This window comes from Mesocricetus auratus, unplaced genomic scaffold (genome assembly GCF_017639785.1).
Source record: "Mesocricetus auratus isolate SY011 unplaced genomic scaffold, BCM_Maur_2.0 Super-Scaffold_100055, whole genome shotgun sequence".
NCBI lineage: Eukaryota > Metazoa > Chordata > Mammalia > Rodentia > Cricetidae > Mesocricetus > Mesocricetus auratus.
Window position 1 is genome coordinate 816259 of NW_024429232.1, and position 19365 is coordinate 835623.

Genomic DNA, 19365 nt, shown 5'->3' on the forward strand with positions numbered 1-19365 from the left:
CAGGTCAGCTCCAGGTAACTTAGGAGTTTGCCCATGCATATTTGCTGCCTCCCATTTGCTCCTTGGGTGGACAGTATTGGGTTATTCCTAGAAGAGTTCAACCCTAGCTGTCCACCATGGTAGCAACTCAGCCCAGCTATTCCCTGCTATGAAGAGTGAAGTCATTCAGTCTAACCTCCCACTTGCAAGCATTTGCCAGTGTCTCAGTGCCCGCCTTGGCATTTGCTCATGTGTCAAGGTGAAGGCTCGGACTCTGGAGCCTCTGAGAAGACAAGGACTTCTCCATAGGACCACACAGCAGGGATCCACATGGTCTAGGCTGCAGGACAGCCAGCCAAAGGCAAACCTGGCAGAAAGTGGGGTTTGTAAGGCTAGGCTGAGTTGAGCATGGCCTGGCCGCAGGGCCACCACAGTCCCCCACTCCTAGAACTTCAGCAGGTTTTCAACATGAAATCAAGACTGAAACAGGGTAGATGAGACCCTAGCCACACCACTGGGCAACTCTGGGTGACAAGAAGCTAGCAGAGTTATAGGTGGCTTTAGCACCTGCTCTGAGGGGGAAGCAAGTAGGGCCTCCAGAGCCTTAAATGTTGAGGAGGTGACCTGGTATCCCTCGATATCCCAGAGACAGATGTAGCCTATCCCGCCAGCCATGGGACCCAGAAGCCAGATGCCTCATGTGGCAGGGTGTGGCTGGGTGTGGCTGGGTGTGGCAGGGTTTGGTCTCCACACTAGCCCCATTTCCCACTAGCCACAGCCTGAAAGTGACACGATGCGAGGTAAGCAAGGCAGGCCTTTATTGGAGAACATGGCAACATAGATATACAGATTTTGAGCCCAGAATACATGGGCGGGAAACATCTTGAAACCTGCTCACCCTGGTCACCCACACTGTCTCCTCCCTTGCTTGAGGTGTCAGTGGCATTCACAGGGGTAAGCCAGACCAAAGGGGATTGAAGGGATGACTCAACATTTCTTCTTAAGGCCACAGGGAGATGACAAGACCAGGAAGGACCCTTCACAGTGCTGGCCACAGAGCAGGGTCACCCAAGCCGGCACTAGGTGTGAGGTTGCTCAGCATAATAGGCCAGAAACAGAGCAGGCAGCCAACAGGGTGACTTCTGGGGGGAGGAGGAAAGTTGGGTGTGGTGCAAGAAGGACACAGCCTTCGGGGCTGAGGGGCTCAGGCCTGGGCCTCCAGGGCCCGTACACGCACGCTGGGCAGACAAAACCAGGACGGTGGCAGCTCCTTGCTCTTGCAGTCCTCATGGAAGCGGATGTGGAGGAAGAAGTCACCTGTGTAGAGGAAGAGGAGGGCCCCAAGGCAGGCTGACTGGCCAGATGGCTGCACCTGGAGCAGGAAAAGGAAGAGGGGTCATCTGGAGCTGTAGTTCAAGCCCCAGTGCTACTGGGAGAGCCTGCCCGACTCCAGAGTAACGTGAAGGGTGGGACACACTGGCTGTACCCCCACCCGAAGCTTCCTTGGATGAGGGGCTGCATGTATCTGAGAAGCCATTTCCATCTTTGGAAGGAACTACCACTGTTTCTCTCCCTCAACTGTTTGGGTTTAGTGAGAGAAGGAGTATAGGAAATAGTGTGGACGGCAATTAACGACAAGAGTCTGAACCAAGTTCATTGGCCCCTCTGGGGCTGGCCATGCAGTGACCACTGCAACGAGGGGCCGTGGGTGCTGCTAGGAGCGCTGCCGTTGAGCTGACCCCTGGCTGCAGGACGGTATAGGATGCCACAGTGGTCGGACATGGAGGCTGCCCCAGCTCACACTCACCGTGTCAAGGTAGAAGGTGCTGGAACCCACAAAGGAGATGGCGTCATGCAGATCATAGTTGTGCACACCATTCTTGTGGTCCTGGAAGGGGACCACGGTGAGGGCAAAGGGCCCCACACTGTGGGGACTCCGGTTAGTCAGCCGCACCTCTAGGTGCACAGGGTCACCAACCTGGCAGGTAGCTGCCACCTCACAGTCGCACGGCTGCCCATCCACCAGCACATCTGCAAGAGATGAAAGACGATCAGAGGTAACCAGTCTGTCACCTGACGTCTTGCTCTGTGTCAGAGCACTGGGGACACATGGGAGTGACTGGACCCTATTTTCCAGAAATAGTTTGGCAGAGACAGGCACAGCAGGAGGAGAGCTGCACCCAGAGGGGCTGTCCTCTCAGGAGGAGCCCAGATCTGTGGTGTTCCTCTTGGACATTCCAGTCACGGCCACTCTTTCCTCTGCTGGTGAAGAACTCAGAAACTGTAGGGGCAGGACCGTGGATGTGGCCCTGCCACACACACCTTTTGATACCCACAGTGTTGGAGGTCATGGTCAGGTCTCATCAGACAGAGTTGGGAGAGTGACCTGTACAGAGTCCCTAGAGGAGGAAAGTGGGCATGATGATACACTCTGAGAATGCCACATTCTCTCAGACTTTCCCAGGTGCAGACCCATCTCACCCGTCTCCTGTTATTGCTACTCTCTGGAACTGCACCCATCCTCCATCTATAGAAACCCCTCAGTAGCCTCATGCATCCCAACAGTGACCGCCAGGCATAGAGATGAGGAGCACAGATGTAAACCCCACTGGAGGGAAATTCTATAATCTAGCAAGGAAAAAGCAAGGTCAGCCAAGAACGGGATCATATTGAGACTCCCCGATGGAGTGCTCAACAGGGTTCATCACAGGCCTGGGGAAGTGGAAAGGGACACTTCTCTAATCTATATCTACCAGGGTATTATTTGTTCTAAGAGTCTGGGTTAGCTGCATCTTCCATTTTTGAATGCACAAGGCCATGTGGCCTGAGTCTGACCAGGATAGGCTTTGCAGTGGTCCTGGGTCCCTGGCAACTAGTCTGTCTTTAGTCCACATAAGCACTTACAGTGGTACTCTGACACCCTGCAGGCAATGCAAGCATGGCCTGCTGCTTCTACTAGCTGTCTAGCTCTATTGAGCCCACAGTGAGGATCCAGGGGACCCGAGTGTGCCTGTTCCTGCCTATGAGGCCTGTGACTATCTTGCTGAGCCCCAGCTCGTTCTTTTGTGCAGTGGAGCAGATGCTGGCACTGATGGCTATGATGAGAACATACCAAGGTCATGCTGCATGACGCTGTGGGCAACAGCGTGAGAGCTGTGTATGCAGGATCCAGAAATAGCCCTCTGGAAGGACTCTGTGGTAGCCCCATCCCAGCTTTGATTATAGCACCTGGTAAGGCTGTAGGGCAGCTCAGTGACTTCTGTCTGCAGCCTCAGTTTCTCCAAGTAGCATGGGGCCTCATGCAGAAAGATACCCAGCAGTCCTCATCCCTCTCTCAGCTCCACAGGCGCTGGGTCCTCACAACCGTTCCCTGAGCAGTAAGCCCAACCAGGTGCAGCTGGAGCTGCTTGAACAGAACAGGGGGAGCAGGCGGAGGCAGTGGCTGGTTCCGTTAGGGGAGAAATGATTATAAGCAAACCAGCGAAGGGTGGCTGGTGGCTCATTACACGTCTTCCTTTTTTTTCTCTGCAGAGGACTGCATGGGCTGTAGGGCAGTCAGGACAGGGCTGTAGCTCATCTTCCAGCCTACCCTGCCTGCTACAAACCTCTTCTCGCCCTGACTCTGCATAGCCCAAGGCAGACCAGCTGGCATTTCAGCCTCACCTACCCTGGCACTAGAGACCCTGGACACATCCAGCCTTCTTCCTGTCCTGAAAGCTGGCAGGACTGCCTCTGCTTCCTGGGGAGAAGAAGAGGGAGAGGCTCTCCCAAGTTGTACCTAGCAGCTTCCTCCCAGCATCCTAGCACACCCACACCCAGAAGAGAGGCTCCCCAGAAGGACTGCCTAATCTGGGTTAGCTTGGAGTAACTGACCATCCCTTCTGATCTGGGCTATCCTGGGGAGCCCTCGGGACCAGGTACTGGACACCACCAGCTGCCATGTGTGTGACAAGCAGCTGCAGCTGTCCTCCTGCCTGGGCCATAGTTCTCACAGTTCTTGTACCATGGCATCCAGGAACAAGAAATTCTGCACTTCTTAGATACTGATGGGGAAAAAGCAACCTTCCATGATGGGCTTGCGGGAGAGAAGAGACCCTGCTCCCTGGCACCCATGGTAGGAAACATGACTAAAATGAGTGCAGCAGCTGCACTGATGACAGCTCAAGCCCTGTCAGCTCTGTCAGCTCTAACCCCCAACTCAGCCACGCAGCCCAAGCCTGGTACATCCAAGAAGCAGGGCACCTTTTATGTCCAGTCCCCGCTGAACCAGGCTGTGGGGAGGAGTGAAGACCCAGGAAAAGCCAGCTGTGTCACAAATGTATAAGCTGGCCCTGCCGGGAAGCTGGGAACCCACAACGCAGAACTTGACTGACACCAGAATGTGGCTGGCTCTGCGGCGAGGGAGCTAAGGTGGCCGAGGATTCCCCCAGGGCTCACTGTACCCGGATCCCCGGTACCCACTCCATCCAGTCCACATTTCAGGCTCCAGAGGACTGGGTAGATGGTCTGGGGGGCCACATGGCCCTGGCCTGTGCCATGTAAGCCAGACTAGAAACCCTGGTGAGGGACAATGGGGCCATCTCTGGGACTGCAGCAGGGACAACTGGCACAGGACGCTGTACTGTGCTGTAGTTCCTTCTCCAGGCCAGCCAGAAGCTTCCTGTGGCCCTGAACCATGGTGTGTGGAATGGTCTTCTGATCTTTAGGGTTCACCCCATGCTCTGAGTCACTGTCTATTTCCTCCCTCTCTGCAGGATGCTGCCTTGCTAGTGAGGACCAGCTGGTAAAGGGCTCCTATTTGACAGCACCCCTCTCACAGGAGGGGCAGGGGAGGGGCAAGCAGGTCCATGCCTGCTGGAGGGGGCAGAAGGCCTAGTTAGCAGCAGCAGCTGCTGGTTCCCATCAGTTCACCTTGAATGTGAGTCACCCCCAGCAGCTGGAAGCTTCCTGAGCCTCTGTTTCTCATCTCAACACAGGGTCATCTCAGAACCACTCCAAGTGGGGCTTTCTGACCCATGACCTTGATCCCTTCAGTCCCCTGTGGCCCAGAGCCAATGTGTTCTACCCCTTATGCCATACCTACCCCAACTGATCTCTCCTGGTGGCTGTCTGGCCAGTAAGTCCACGGAGAATGAGTGGGGCTGAGCACCCAGCTCACACCCTGACCCATTATTTCCAGACACACCCTGCCATTTCTGACTTCTTAACTCCCCAACCCCAACAGTAGCATGACTGGAAGCACAACCTAGAAATGCCTTTCTAGTAAAGAATTTGTTCCCACTGTGATCCTACCCAGAGAGTAAGGCGCTGGTGGAGGTGGGATGAACAATAAACCCCAGAGAATCGGGAGCGTAACTGCCCTGGGGTTGATGTGTCTCTTTTCTGAAAGCATTAGCTGGACCATGGATGACTGTCCCCTCCTGCCCAGTCAGTCCTGTAGCTTTTCATCTCTGATAGCAGCTGGCCTAGAATGTCACCTGCAGCTGCTGCTCTACTCGTGCCATGGGGCGGTGCTGGCTCTGCAGAAACCATAAACAGAAGACAATAAGAAGACCAGGGTAGAATGGGGTCTACCCTGCAGGCCTCAGGTGACAGGAAGGTGGCTGGTCACAAACACCTGTGGCCTGAAAGAATGGGAGGCAGGTATATGGCACTTGGGTTGATGATTCATAGGCTGCTGGGCATTCTGTGTGTCTTATGTATCCCCAAGTCCCCTTGTCTCCTAAGGAAAATGGACAGCAGCATGGAGCAGGCAAGTCAAAGACTACTTGAGAGGAGTAAGAAGCAAGGTGGGCACAGGGGTCAAAGGGCCATACAGCAAGTTTGCACCTGTCTTTCCCAGCTGATCTGCGTGGACCGGATGAGCAAAGGGGCTGCACATCTGGGGACAGTAGAAGAACTGGATCACCCAGGAGCCACAGCACAAAACGGCTGCATCTATTCGGGACCACAGACTCCAGAGGCTAGGTTACCCATGTCCCAGAGAGTGAAGTATCTAGGGTGGTGTCAAGTGACAGGTTCCAACAGGTGCATGTCCATAAACTCAGGTTCAACTCACCAACCTCCTGACTCACTCAGTGGGCAGTGAGGAGGCAAGGGGAGGGGCAGGCTGGACATATGAGGGGCCTCCTCAGGACACGGCTACACACCTGTTCCCCCAGGACTGCATGGTGCCTGGCAATGACCTGTGCTTTCCTGTCTAACTGGCCACCCCTGCCTAGAGTTCATCCCCCATTAGTGTGGATATCTCACAGCCAGGACTGGGAGGGTTACTTTTCACCCATGGCTACAGATCTAGGGGGGCCATCAGCCCTGCTTCTCACACACCACCCCTCTTTTGCCTCCATCCCCTGGAAAACAGGGATAAAGAACATGTCTTCAAGAACAAGGCAGGGACAGCTGAGGGGTTGGTGCTGCAGCCTCCAAGCCTACTCCAGATGAGGGACTGGACCTAAGCTGGACATCCAGGCTTAATATGGGAGACACTGGGCTTTGGAAGGGGTCAAGGAGCAGCATCAGTCCATTGATGAGGTAAAAGATGGGAAAAAAACAAGCAAGCCCCAGAGGTGATATTAGAGTTCACAGAGGTGTCCCATGCTTCAATACCACCCACCAGCTGTCCTCTGGCATAAAATGTCATTTCTGATCATCCAGGACAAACAGCCCCGTTTTCTCCAAAGCCAATGGAGCTGGTGGCTAGATGCCATCCAAATGCACTAGCTTTCTTCTTTACTGTAAGCTCACGACCAGACACATTGGTGCCAGTAACTGTGATTTAGTTCTCATAGCTCCATCCCTGCACCATAGCCCTCACACACACAGACTCACCCCTGCACATTCCTGGACAGCCACTCCTCCATCCTGCCCACCCAGCAGGTCCACAGGCCCACATGTTTTAGGCAGAGCAAGCGAGGGTTTGACTCAGAGGCTGTGCTTCCGGTCCTTGGGAAAGTGATGTCATACACCACCATTCCTACAACTACACTCTGGGGCTCCTTGCTACTGAGAAGGTGGCCTCTGTCAGAGTGTTGAAGTCCCAGGTAGGCTCAGAGGTAGAGGGGTGGTAAGAAGGACAGGAGAATCCAGGTGGTTGGCTGCAAATTCCTGAAGAATAAGCTTGGAGTGACCTGACTGAGACCAAATGGTGGTTTTATGTCCCTGAGTCCCTGCCAGGGCCTGTGCTCTGTGGAGCTGGTGCCACTCACGTCATCCACCAAATGGCATGTGTTTTTAACAATTATCGAGGTAGCTAATTAGTTCATAAACCAGAATGCCACTTTTGGCATGGAGGCTGCTCAAGACCCACATTTGTAATTACCCTTAAGTCGAGAACAGCTCCTGAGGGGCCACTGCCTCTCTTGGGGAAATAATTTACTTTTACAACTTTTCATTAAAGATTAAAGAGAATTAAACTGAAATTAAGGCAAATTGGAGTTCAAGAAAAGGGCTGTGTGTGTGTGCAATCCTTTTGGAGGCTCTCTGGCCTCACCCTGGCCTATGGACTCCAGAGAATGCAGGCTGAGCTCCCATGGTCAGGACTCCTCAGCCCAGAGCCTCTGGCCACTTACAACCTACTCCATACTGATTGGGGACTGTGGTCACTGGGCTCACTGCCTCCAATGATACTGCCAATACCCACATGAGGCCACACTGTATGTGTAGAACAGGACTCAGGTGTCAGTCTGTAACAGAAGCATGGCCCAGAATGTTCTTCTACATCCCCAGGAGCCAAAAGCCCTTTCCCTGCACAATTCTTGAGATAGGGCCTAATGTATCCCAGGCTGGTCTTGAACTAGCTATCTAGCAGTAGATGACCTTCAACTTCTGATCCTAATATTGGGATTATAGGCAAGTACTACCATGCCTTGATAAGCTGGTACTGGGTATCAGATCCAGGGCTTCACACACATCAGGGAAGCACTCTACCAACCAAGCTCGCCTTCCTCACTTCCTCCTCTGAAAATATGAATGGTGGGACTTTCTACATACTTCTTTAGGGTACAGAGCCCAACTTGCGCCCCCTACTAGTAGAAAGGCAACTTGGACTCCCCCCTGTCTTATTCCACCCAGTTACACCCAGCCTGGTCTGGCTCTACACATCTTGTACCAGGGCCTAACCTGGACAGTATACTAGAGTTCCCCTGCGTTCACCCTTCTAAATATAGTCTGAAATGTAAACACAATGCCCTAGCATAATCAGACGAGGCATACTCCTAACCTCCAGGCTTGGGTCAGGATATACACCCTGATCACTATTCCCAGCCCCTGTATCCACCTGACTTCATCCCACCACATAAATATTCTCTAACCCTCAGGCCAAACCTGTCTCACATCTCACATTCTTGTTATGTCCCAGCCTGTTATGCCCACATCAAACTGTTCTAACAAAATAAGTCCACATGCCTAGGTCTGCTCACAAAACTATAATATGAAAGATCAAGACAGTATTTCCCCATACACAAACCGAGAGGGTGGGGTAATACAGGGTAACAGTTAGGCTGCTCTTGGTTCCAACAGATCAATATACCATTTAAAATGAGCCCAGCCCAGGAAAAAGGTCACAGTGGTTAATGCAGTCAGCTGACCTGGCTTGTGTCTGAAACCTCTGGCCCAGTTCTGTCAGGCATTAGTCTGGAAAGTTCACTCCACCACAGCAGGCTCAGTGGCCAGCCCTGAAGAAAATGCCTCTTCCCAAGTGTCTAGAAGCTAGATGCCCAGAGGCCAAGCCTTCAGAACCTGGGATTGAACTTAACCTTGACTTTTAAGCAAATCTGACTTTTCAGAAGCCATATGAACTGTGGGCAGCTCCAAGACTCACTTGTCTGCAGATCCCACTCACTTCTAACATTGCTTAGAGTCGTGAGAAGCCAGGTTGGGGACCTTAGCTTTGTGGTATTCCAAGTTGGGAGACCCATACAATTTCTTTTTACCTACCTACCTATCTTCATTGCAACAGCAGAACAAAAGTTTGGATAGTATCTTTCCTCCCTCCACAAATTCAAAGAACACTAGACTACAGGTCACCAAGCTAACTACTATCCATCTATCCCCTAGTGCACCCCTCATACATGGCCCAGCTAGTCTTGAACTTGAGATCCCCTTGTCTTAGCTTTCCACTGAGATGTGGGGATGTATAACAATATCTGGCCATCATCCATTCTTCTACCTATCAACTATCATTCCACCCCCCCATCTATCATCTATCCAGCTAGCCAGTATCCCTCCATCATCCGTTTTCCACCTATCCATTACCAATCTATCAGCCCACCATCCATATATCCACCTTCCACTCTCCCTTCCATCATTCATTCACACATCGTCCATTATTCCATCTTCTATCATCCATCTATTTATAACTTTGTCATCATCAATCCACATATCATTCATCTGTTTTCTGTCCCACTCATTTATTATTCCATCATCCATACATCTACCCATTACCCATTGATCAGCATTTAGCCATTTATCCATCCATTCTCTATCCATCCAATAGCACTGTCTGCATTTCCTCATTTTGGCAAAGTTTGCCTTTTTCTTCTCTTGGAATGGAAAGCTTCCAGAACCTGCATAACTCTTCTATCCTCTTAGCTATGGATCCACACGTCACTACCACAAGCCTTCCTTACACCTAAGTTTCTCCATTATTCCCAAGGGACTTGGTGGTACTTTTACTTGCTTGCCACATTAAACCTACCATCTATCATTGTTAACTATCTGTCCTTTGGTGAATCAGGAATCTTCATCAGGACTGAAGGTTTCTATGAAGATCTAATGGGGCTTTCACCCAGTATGTGGTTATCAAGACTGGGCCTCAGGGCCACCTCTTTTTGTCTTTCTACATTTGGAAGGGGGCAAGTGCTTAGAACTCAGGATTGGGAGTAGCTGCAGGGACCATGTTATACTGGACTTGTCACCTGCAGCCAGAGCAAACACCACAGAGAAAGGTGGACAGGTCTTTGGAGAAATGGGAATTATATGATACTTGTGTGAGACAGTGTGTGTGTGCTTATCTCATTGTTTTCATAGTCTGGTCCTTGAGGCTATTCCCATTCATGTTCACTGGGTTCTCACAGCAAGGATGAGAAGGCTAAAGGTCCCAGAAACAACACCTAAGAACCTTTGCCTATTCTGGGCAGCCTGGCCTGGCTCTTCTATCCATCATTCTGAGCCAATCCAAGCTTTGCATCCTTCCACCCACTCCTGGAACCCCGCCAGGCCGATGGACAAAACAACACTGTCATTTTTTAAGTCTGAAGAAGGACCAGTTCTTTCCAGGACCTTCATTCTGGGATGCAGCTCTCTTAACAGAGCCCTGGCTATCCACACAGAACCACAGATGTCCACACAGAAGCTCAGTTCTCCACATGAACCATAACTTTCTACAGTGAAACCTAGCTGTTCACAATAGAGACCCAGCTCTTCACACAGACCCCATTCAGCCACCTACCTGGCATGCCATGGAAGGAACATACATAACTAGACCACCTCTACCTACCCACTGTTCTTCTCCCTATCAAGAGGAACCATATAATATAGGCTCACACCTTAAATATGCATATACTACCAAATTAAAAAAAACCCAGTATCACGATAGGTAATATCTTCTTAAGTTGTTAGCCAGTGGGGTGCTACAGAATCCCCAAATTATAGGCTATTGACAATGCTATTGGTTACCCTCTAAAACTTAACATCAAGACCCTATCACTGAAGACACCCTATTGCTGAGTCACAGAACATGGAGAAATCTAGCTGGTACTTGACTGGAACCTTATCTCCTACTGGCCAACATTTACAATGCTTGAAGGTGCTATACACACTGCTGAAAGATAAATACAATAATCTCATCTGTGAGCTAGAATAACAATTTACCTGGAGGATAAGTCTATCTAAGCAACGATGGCACAAATATTATAGGAATAATCACTTTTTAAAATTGGATTTAAGGCTTGTTGCTTGAGATGAAACTCATACCTGATACTGTCAATGAGGCCAAGACCTTGAGACTAGATAGATCATGGGATATAGGAGAGAACTTACTATTATTCCGCTAAAAGAAGATAGCAATAAAAGAACTTCTAATGACTTGTTGCTACACCCACAGATCAGAGCATTGTTCAAAACTTATCACACAAGATTCTCTTTGCAGTAGGTGACAACAAACACAGAAAACCACAACTGGCTAGTGTAAAGGGAATAAGCAACTTTGGAATGCTTAGCCCTAACTGGGACGTCTATTTCAAACCCCTCCCCTCAAAGCTCAGTTATCTGTATGGAAGAGGGGGGCAGAAAGACTGTAAGATGCAGAGCAGGAAAGTGCTTTCTAGACACATCAGAGCAGATGGACATATGAACTCAGAGACCATGACACCATGCAAGCTGGACAAAATCCCAGATGGAGGAGAGGAAGTGGGTATAAAGTCCCACTCCTAGCCAAGAAGCTTTTTATAAATGATAGCTGTTGGGAGAGGGAAACATCAGTTCTCTTCAATGGAGTGATACTGGATACATCAACCACACTCCAGAACAGGCCCCATGCTCATAAGTGGTTGGCCAGCACCGATTTGCTGTCATCTTTTTTGAAGAGAAAAAGAAAACATGAGGTTGGGTGGGTAGAGAGGTAGGGGAGGATCTGGGAGGAATTGATTGAAGGAAAAGAGTCTGATCAAAATATATTATATGAAACTCTCAAAGAATAAATAAAAATATTATTTTACAAAAGAGAGCCCAGTGACAGAGGGGCTCCTCTAGGCTTCTCTCTATTCACTCCTGCTGTCTCAGGAGACTGGGTAGTGGTCTCTGCACTGCACCATCCTTGTCTTCCCTGCCACCTAAGTTGCTACCGTCTTTCCCACAGTGCAGTAAGTCTTGGTTCCTCTTACAAACCTCCGGTGGCTTTCCAGTTTGTGTAGAATGAAACCAAGTCCTTGGCAACCTCCATAGACCCCACTCTACTCGTGGCTCCTCCCATAGCCCAATGGCAACTCGTGTCTCAACACACTGAGCTTATTCCAACCTCAGTGCCTTTGCATGTGCTGTCACTCCTAGAACACTGTGCCCAGACTGTCATGAAGATTCACTGATTATTCATCCTAGCTCAGACTCCCTCTACAGACAAGTCTGGCTGGGCATCCTGACCATCACTTGGTGATCTGATGCTGTTTCTTATCCCTGAAGCACTAAGTGAACAGTCTTTACAGACAACCAAAGTCTCTGGGGTCTACCTGCTTCTCTGGCTGAAGCTAGTTAAAGGCTTAAACAGATTTTCTTTTGAAGCCCCAAGCAAACATTCACCTTTCCAAAACCTTGGTCTTGAACTTGTGGCCTCCAGACTGGGAGGGCAGACACTTCTGTGTGTAAGCCAATGAACTGATGACATTTGTCATGGTAGCCTCAGGACACAGACGCATCTATTCCCTGAAAATGTGACCAAGGCACTCTGCTACCTAGGGGGTGGCTGAGGGACTGTAGCAGGCTGATCAGTGGAGGGAAGGAGACCCCACTTTTGGGCTGCCTGAGACTGGCCTGAAAGGTACCCCAGAGGTACATCTAAGGCAGCAGAGGAGCCCGAGAGAGCTTTGTTTTGAGAACCAGGAACAGCTTGTCACCTGCATGTTATAGCTGCTATGCAAATGAGGGTTCTGGAAAACAGTTTGTTCTTTTCAATAATTTAATCAGCTCCATTGTCACCTTCTGTCCCTGTAAAGCACACATGCTCAGGAAAGAGATGGCCAAGCACTTGAGAGCTCTGGGACCCTGACTAGAGAGAGAATGATCTTTCCTAGGGCCTGCATATGGCCCTGATAAGTACTAGATACAGCACAGGCTTCTAAACATCCCCTTTCTTCATTCCCAAATAAACCATAAGCTAAGCCATTGGTTACAAAGCAGCAGCAACTCAGACTGGGCATTTTGATCATCTGAGTGAGCTGGCAGCTCTGAGCTTGAGTGGAAGGAGACACAGACTCCCTCCAGTTGCTGTCAGCAATGAAGAGGCTGCGGTGTAGAACAAGGGCACGGGGACAGAAGAGCTTGGGAAAGAACAAAGGTTTTCCTGGCTATGTAGGCATCCCTGAACCCAGTCCCAGACACAGGTGGAAGGAACCAGCCAGTCATTCTCAGACATGCAGTGGCTAACACAGTCACCCAACAATGCAGTGGAGTGTTTGGCTTGCTTTCCTTTCCGTCACAATGCTTTGGGTAACCAATCCAATTCCTGTGGCTCAGGACACCAGCATAGATAGAGAAAGCGAAAGAAAACAAAATCCCAGATCTTGAGGTTCTGTTCTAGGTTGGTTACCATGTAAGGGAAGGACTAAAATGCTGCAAGTCTGTGTAACAGGGACCAGTGGAGAATTCAGGCAGGCTGGAGAGGGGCAGAAGATTCCAAAAAGAAGGAAGATGAGCCACTTAGCACAGTGGTGGGAAGGAGGGTCGGAGCTATAGCAAGCATGACTGGTGGGTACTTCAACAAAGAAGAAACAGGAGCAACCAGTAAGCACGGGGCAAAATGCCAAGCCTGTCCAGTAATCAAAGAACACACACGGAAAGGCCTCAGAGCCTTCCTTTATGGCTGAGAAGACTGACACAGAGTTTTAAGGGAAATAAAAGCTATTGCTCGCAGAGTCAAGGGGGCATGGGTTTTTGCACATGGCTGCTTGGAGACTAAGGGTTAGAAGATTCACGGAGGCTGGTCTCCATACAAGCAGAGCAGTAAATGGCCTTAGAGAGTACATATGGCCTTGGACTTGGTGATGTCATTCCTGGAAAGTTAGTGATGTGAGCTGACTCTGGTTATAACATGGAGAGTCTAGAAACTATCCCACAGTACAGAGAATAGCAGGGTGGGCTGAATAAATGATGAAACATTAGCAGAGCAGAATACTACATAGCCATTACAGACAGACTCTACCTTAGATATACCCTCAGCATTCAGGGACATGACGACACACAGTGAGTCAGAGCAGGGGACAAGTATTTGCCTTGAGATGCCTGTCCAGAAGAGAACCTACAGCCACACACCTACTCCTTAATGGCACCACCTTGGACAGTGAGGATGCTGAAGAGTCCACTCCTTCACTTTATTACAATTTTCTGCAGTAAGCATAGGTTAATCTGTCAGCAAGGGTCAACTTACCTCTAATATGTGCGATTTATAGGAAATACTAGATAATATCTACAGGTGGGCGGGACTATGTCTTCTGGATTCATCTGTTGAAGCTTTAACCCTGAGTATCTGAAAAGAGGTATAACCTAGTGTGAAACCTTCCAAAGTGTCTTTACAGGGTCCAACAGGGAAGCACTTGCCACAGACATGAGGACCAAGTTCTAATTCCCAGAACTCACACAAATCCTGATGCTGTGGTAGGTATATTTGTAACCCTAGCACTCCAAAGGGGAGATGGGAGGTGGAGACAGGAGAAATCTTGGAGGATGTATAGCCTGATGTGTATAGCAGAAAACAAGAGACCCTGTCCCAAATGAAGTAGAAGGAGTGGACAGACCCCTATGTTGTCCTTGGAACTCATCATGTGCATTGGGGACATGAGCGCACAGTTAATGACCCACACACACAGAGGAGGGGGAGATTTTTTTAAAGAAGAAAGCTGTCATTACAGCAGCATGAAGCTCTGGGCAGGCAGGTCCTATGTGACCTGCTGTCCTATGAGAGTAGGTAAACAGGATGCAGACACACACAGAGAGCCATGTGAAGACACACTGACCATGATGTTTGGTCTCCAGTACCAAGAGAGCATATTCTACAATGTACTTGCAGGTATCAATTTCAAAAATAAAAATAAAGCTAAAGTTAGAATTAAATAGTGTGCTAAATACCTAAAGGCTCAAAGTTAAAGAAAAGGATGCTGTCACACCTTTGGGGGAGGGAGTAAGGACAAATATTTAACGTATTCACTATATTTTAAGAGGATGAGATACTTTCATAATGGTATTTTGTTAGTGTATATTTTTTAAATAAATTACATTAATCCAGCATATATTGGAAAAGTATCTCTAGGTAGCAGATAGAGTGGTGGGCACTGGGACTCCAGTGGGAACCTTGACTGGAGTGGGGTCCAGTGGGGACCATTCTCAGCATGCATGAAGCAAGTTCTTCATGCTAGCAGACTGCTGCATATCCCTGCAGATACGCAGACCCAGGTCCCATGCCTGTCAGCCATGGCCTGCAGCCCTATTGCTGAACCTCTGAAGCATCCCACAGGCAGAGAGATTCTCCTCCTGGCAGAGACCGGGACAGTTGCCAAGGCTGGGTGAGCAGGAAGATGACTCAGCTAATGGTGACAGCCCTTTAGTGGAAACTTAATTATTCTGTAGCCTGGCCCAGAGGGAGGGAAGGGTGTGTGGCTAATAGTGATCAATTCGTCCTGCCAATCTCCTAGACTATTTATAGCCTACTTATAAAGTCACTTGGGATCTTAATGGAAAGGTATCTTTTATCAAGTCAAATAGCACATACAAGTGTGTGTGTGTGTGTGTGTGTGTACCCGCTTGTGAGTATGTGTGTACACCCACTTGTGAGTGAGTGTGTGTGTATGTGTGAACTCACTTGTGAGTGAGTGTGTGTGTGTGTGTGTGTGTGTGAGTACTAGTGAGTGCTACCTGTGTGCATTCGTGCCAGGTGAGTACACCAAAGACAGGTTGCCACGTGGGCATGAGAAGTCATGACAGAAAAGAAGAGGCCACAGTGGAGCACTAGGGATTGGGTTACAGGAGAAGCTGTCCCACTCCTTCGTAGGGTTGGCACAGTGCACTTCACAGAACAGGAAATGGAAGCTCAGTGCCCAGTGACTGCCTGTTGGTGCCCACCAGCCGGGCCCTAGGTAGGGTCTCAGAGGGAGGTTTGGTATGAGGAAAGGCAAGGCAGCCGGGGTCAGGGTGTTATTGAGCTGACATCCCGGATCCCATTACTCCACCTCCTTGATGGCTGCCTCCTGAGCTTCACACTCTTCCTAAAAGCAGGTGATGTACCAGCCTGCACGCAGTGAGAATCAGAGACCTACGAGAGCAGGGAGCAAAAAGTGCCAACGGAGGTGATGGAGCGGGTCCTCCCTTGAGGACAGACCTCAGAGGTCACGACGACATCCAGGTTCCTAGACAAAGCTATGTGGTGCGGCTACTCCCACCACTGAAATGTCTTATTTCTACTCTCCTTAATACCTCATCCCTGATGGAACTCACAGCTCAGGAAAGGAGCAGTTTCCCACGGGTGAGTGTGGATAACACTGTGGGGGGGGGGTTGGGGGGCGTGACTCAGCTCCTGGCCCACACCCAGAACACCATGCAGAAGCAAACATAGAGAACGCCCAGGCAACAATGTCTGAAAGTCACAGAAAAGCAAATGGGGCTCTCTCACAGCAATGCTTGGTGACAAGGCAGTGAAGGCTGCAGGAAGGACCATGGGATGTCCTGAGGATGTCCTAATGCCCACTTTGGGCCCAGGAGGCACAAGGTCACTGGATAGAGCATGTAGAATGGCGCCTGGTTCAGACACAGACTTCCACATGGCAGAGCTGGGGAGGGGAAGCAAGGTGGACCACAAGGCCAAGCCACAAGAGAGGTGGATGGGTGGGTGGGAGGACCCCAGGCTCTCCTTGCCTTTACTGGAGGAGGTCTAAAGGGGACTTGAGGTCCCTGCATGGGCTTTCCTTGACTCAGGGCTCTCAGAACAGCAAATGAAACTAGAAATCTGGTAGTCATTATTCATTTGCTTTGGCTCTTCTATTCTCATAAATGTTTGTCTTTTCATTGACTGATAGGTTTTCTTTTCCCAGAATCTCTCAAAAGAGGGACTCTGGCCCAAGCGGGACAGGGCTAAAAGTCAATAACATTCTTCCAGGGCGCTGTGAAGTTGAGAGACCAGGGCCACTTCATGAGGGAGAAATGCAGAGTGGCTTGGGCCAGGCTTCCTGAGGGCCAGCCTCAGGGGTATCCCCAATGTAGATACAGCTGGCCTTGCCATAGCATGAGTTGGAGCCAGGGTTCAAGTCCTGCATGCTGGGCCATGCCTGTGCACCCTTATATGTCTTCCTTCTTTGCCTATATGCATGCAAGGCTAAAGCATAAATGCTGGGTTCTTTTGAGGCCGGCCTGGGCCTAGGCCAGACAATCATTCTCTCCCATGGCTCCCTGGCTCTCCCGTGCTGGCACTTAGACTGTCCTTGTTATCCCTCTCCCATGTCCTCTATTTACCTTTAGCTTTGCCTTGGAGACTGAAGGCCCTTCCTGCTGACAGCGCTTTAGTACATGCGTGGGACAGGACAGGCAGCTCCCTTCTCTTCTGGGCCTGGGTACTAGTCAGCCCTGACACTTCATCCCAAGGACTAGAAGACAAAGATGGGTAGGCCCAGCAGGAGCCACGTGATCCTCTTCAGGGAAAGGGGGTGGGGTGGGGATCTCTCACCACTACAGGCATCTTTGGATCAGATAAACTCATCTGATAAATCCAGGGACCTGAGGTCCAGGTGGACAGATCTATTCTCTGTGACCCAAGGAGAGGGTAAGCAGTCCTAAAAAGGACAGATGACAAAGGAGAACAAACCCGCCCTGCACAGGTGGCTGACCCTGGGTTCTACACAGCAGTTGATCTAGGAAGCCATAACTTGGTTATCAAATCTCCAGTCAGCTGGGTACAGAGGCTCTGTGGCCCTTGTTTATATCTGTGTTATGTTCCTGGCCATCACAGGGCCCTCTGAGGGTGTAGAAGCTGCAGATCCCATCACCTGTTTGCATATGCGTGTGTGCACTCGCATACAGAAAGACCACTGTAAACAAAGCTCCTCAGAGGAATCCAGTGACACCAGACCTGGTTTTCCTCAGCTGCAGACTGATGGGGGTGGGTTGTGCCTTTAACCCATCGCTCCTATAAGACAGTGTTGCCTCTGTGATCTTCATGAAGCCTCCCCTTGACCTGGTCCCTGGCCTAGCCCAGAATGCAGCCTTCTACTCTGGGCTGATTTCTGATATCCTTGACCTTCCTCAGCCTCCTGGTCACCTTTCAAGCTTCATTTACAGTGGCTGTCCCTGGAGAGTGCTCTTTTCCCGAGGCATGGTGGCATTCAACACAGTCTGCCCTTCTACTACTTCTCATTCAGTGTTTAACCCAGAGTCACGCATCTGACTGTCACACATCCTCTTCTACTGGAACACAAACCCCTTAAAGGTGGCATGAGCAGGGTCTGGCAGATGGCAGGTACTTTATTTTTCTTAAGTTTACTCAGAACATCTGTTTGAAGTCCTTAGTTCTGGATCCAAATAGGCCCCAGTGTAAATAGTTTGCACAGCGACCTACTGTGTCATCCCACAGCCCTGTAGAAAGTTTCCTTGGGTGTCGGTGGCGCACGCCTTTAATCCCAGCACTTGGGATCTCTGTGAGACCAGCCTGCTCTACAGAGAGAGTTCCAGGACAGTCTCCAAAGCTACACAGAAAAACCCTGTCTCCAAAAAAATAAAAATAAAAAGAAGGAGGTTTCCTCAATGAGTGAAGGAATAAGTAAATGATTTTCTCCTCAACAAGGGGGATTTCCTAGATGGACACTCAGCCTGGCCATGATACCTACTATGAAACAAAACCACAGCAGAGCAAACAGCATGCACCCAGCAAAGACAGAGAAACAAGCCATACTCGGTTTTCTTTGAAACAAAGAAAACACAGGCCCAGAACAGATGAAATATACATGTGAAATATGGTTGCCATGACTCTGACCATTGGGCAGAAAAAACAATGGGAGACAGGACATACACAGATGAGGGAGGTGTGCTCCCCATTCCACAGCCGTAGGTAGGGAACAGTGAGGCCACAGCAGCACACAGGGTCGGGGGGAGGGAGTAGAAACAAGTGGGACAGAATGTGGGATGTGTGGGGGAGGAGCCATAGAGACCTGAAAACAGTCAAGGAAGACAGTGAAGAGGGCTAAGGATGTGCTGACTGATGCCCAGCGTTTGCTCCCAGAGCTTAGACACTGAAGCATCAGTCACACAAAGCACTGGGCAGCACGATTGGGGACACCTTGCATTCAGAACAGAGCCACGTGGTCCTCAACTATATACTATCCTGATCTTGCTTTTAAAAATATCCTAACACGGTGTCTGAAAAGGTTTAACTATGCCTATGAGATCTGCTATGAGGACGTTCACACCCACAGCCATCAACAGAAAAATGAAGTCTGGGGTCCAGTGAGAGACTAGCAGAAAATAGTAACTACCCAGGAAAATACTTACGACCTCTTACAATGGAAATACTTAAATTAACAACATTTCTGTGGGACTTATTACATGTGTATAATGTAGTTCTATGCAACAGTAGTATTAGGGCCCACAGGAAAGGGTTAGAACCAACCTATGATAAGGTTTTTAGAGTATATATGCACTTCA

At 49.7% G+C, this 19365-nt stretch overlaps 1 protein-coding gene and 1 pseudogene across 7 annotated transcripts in view; both read right to left on the bottom strand.

Annotated features, from left to right (window-relative positions):
- Window positions 1–780: 780 nt before the first annotated feature.
- Window positions 781–19365, bottom strand: part of Trappc9 (trafficking protein particle complex subunit 9) — a 456271-nt gene continuing 437686 nt past the window's right edge. For all 7 annotated transcript variants that reach the window (XM_040736321.1, XM_040736319.1, XM_040736315.1 and 4 more), the window contains 2 exons: window positions 1787–2010; window positions 781–1351 (listed from right to left, as the gene is read on the bottom strand). In XM_040736321.1, coding sequence (XP_040592255.1) covers window positions 1184–1351; window positions 1787–2010 — 392 coding nt within the window. In that variant the 3' untranslated portion in view covers window positions 781–1183. The remainder of the gene's footprint in view (window positions 1352–1786; window positions 2011–19365) is intronic.
- The window catches only part of LOC121136239, a 57715-nt pseudogene continuing 40238 nt past the window's right edge, over window positions 1889–19365 (bottom strand).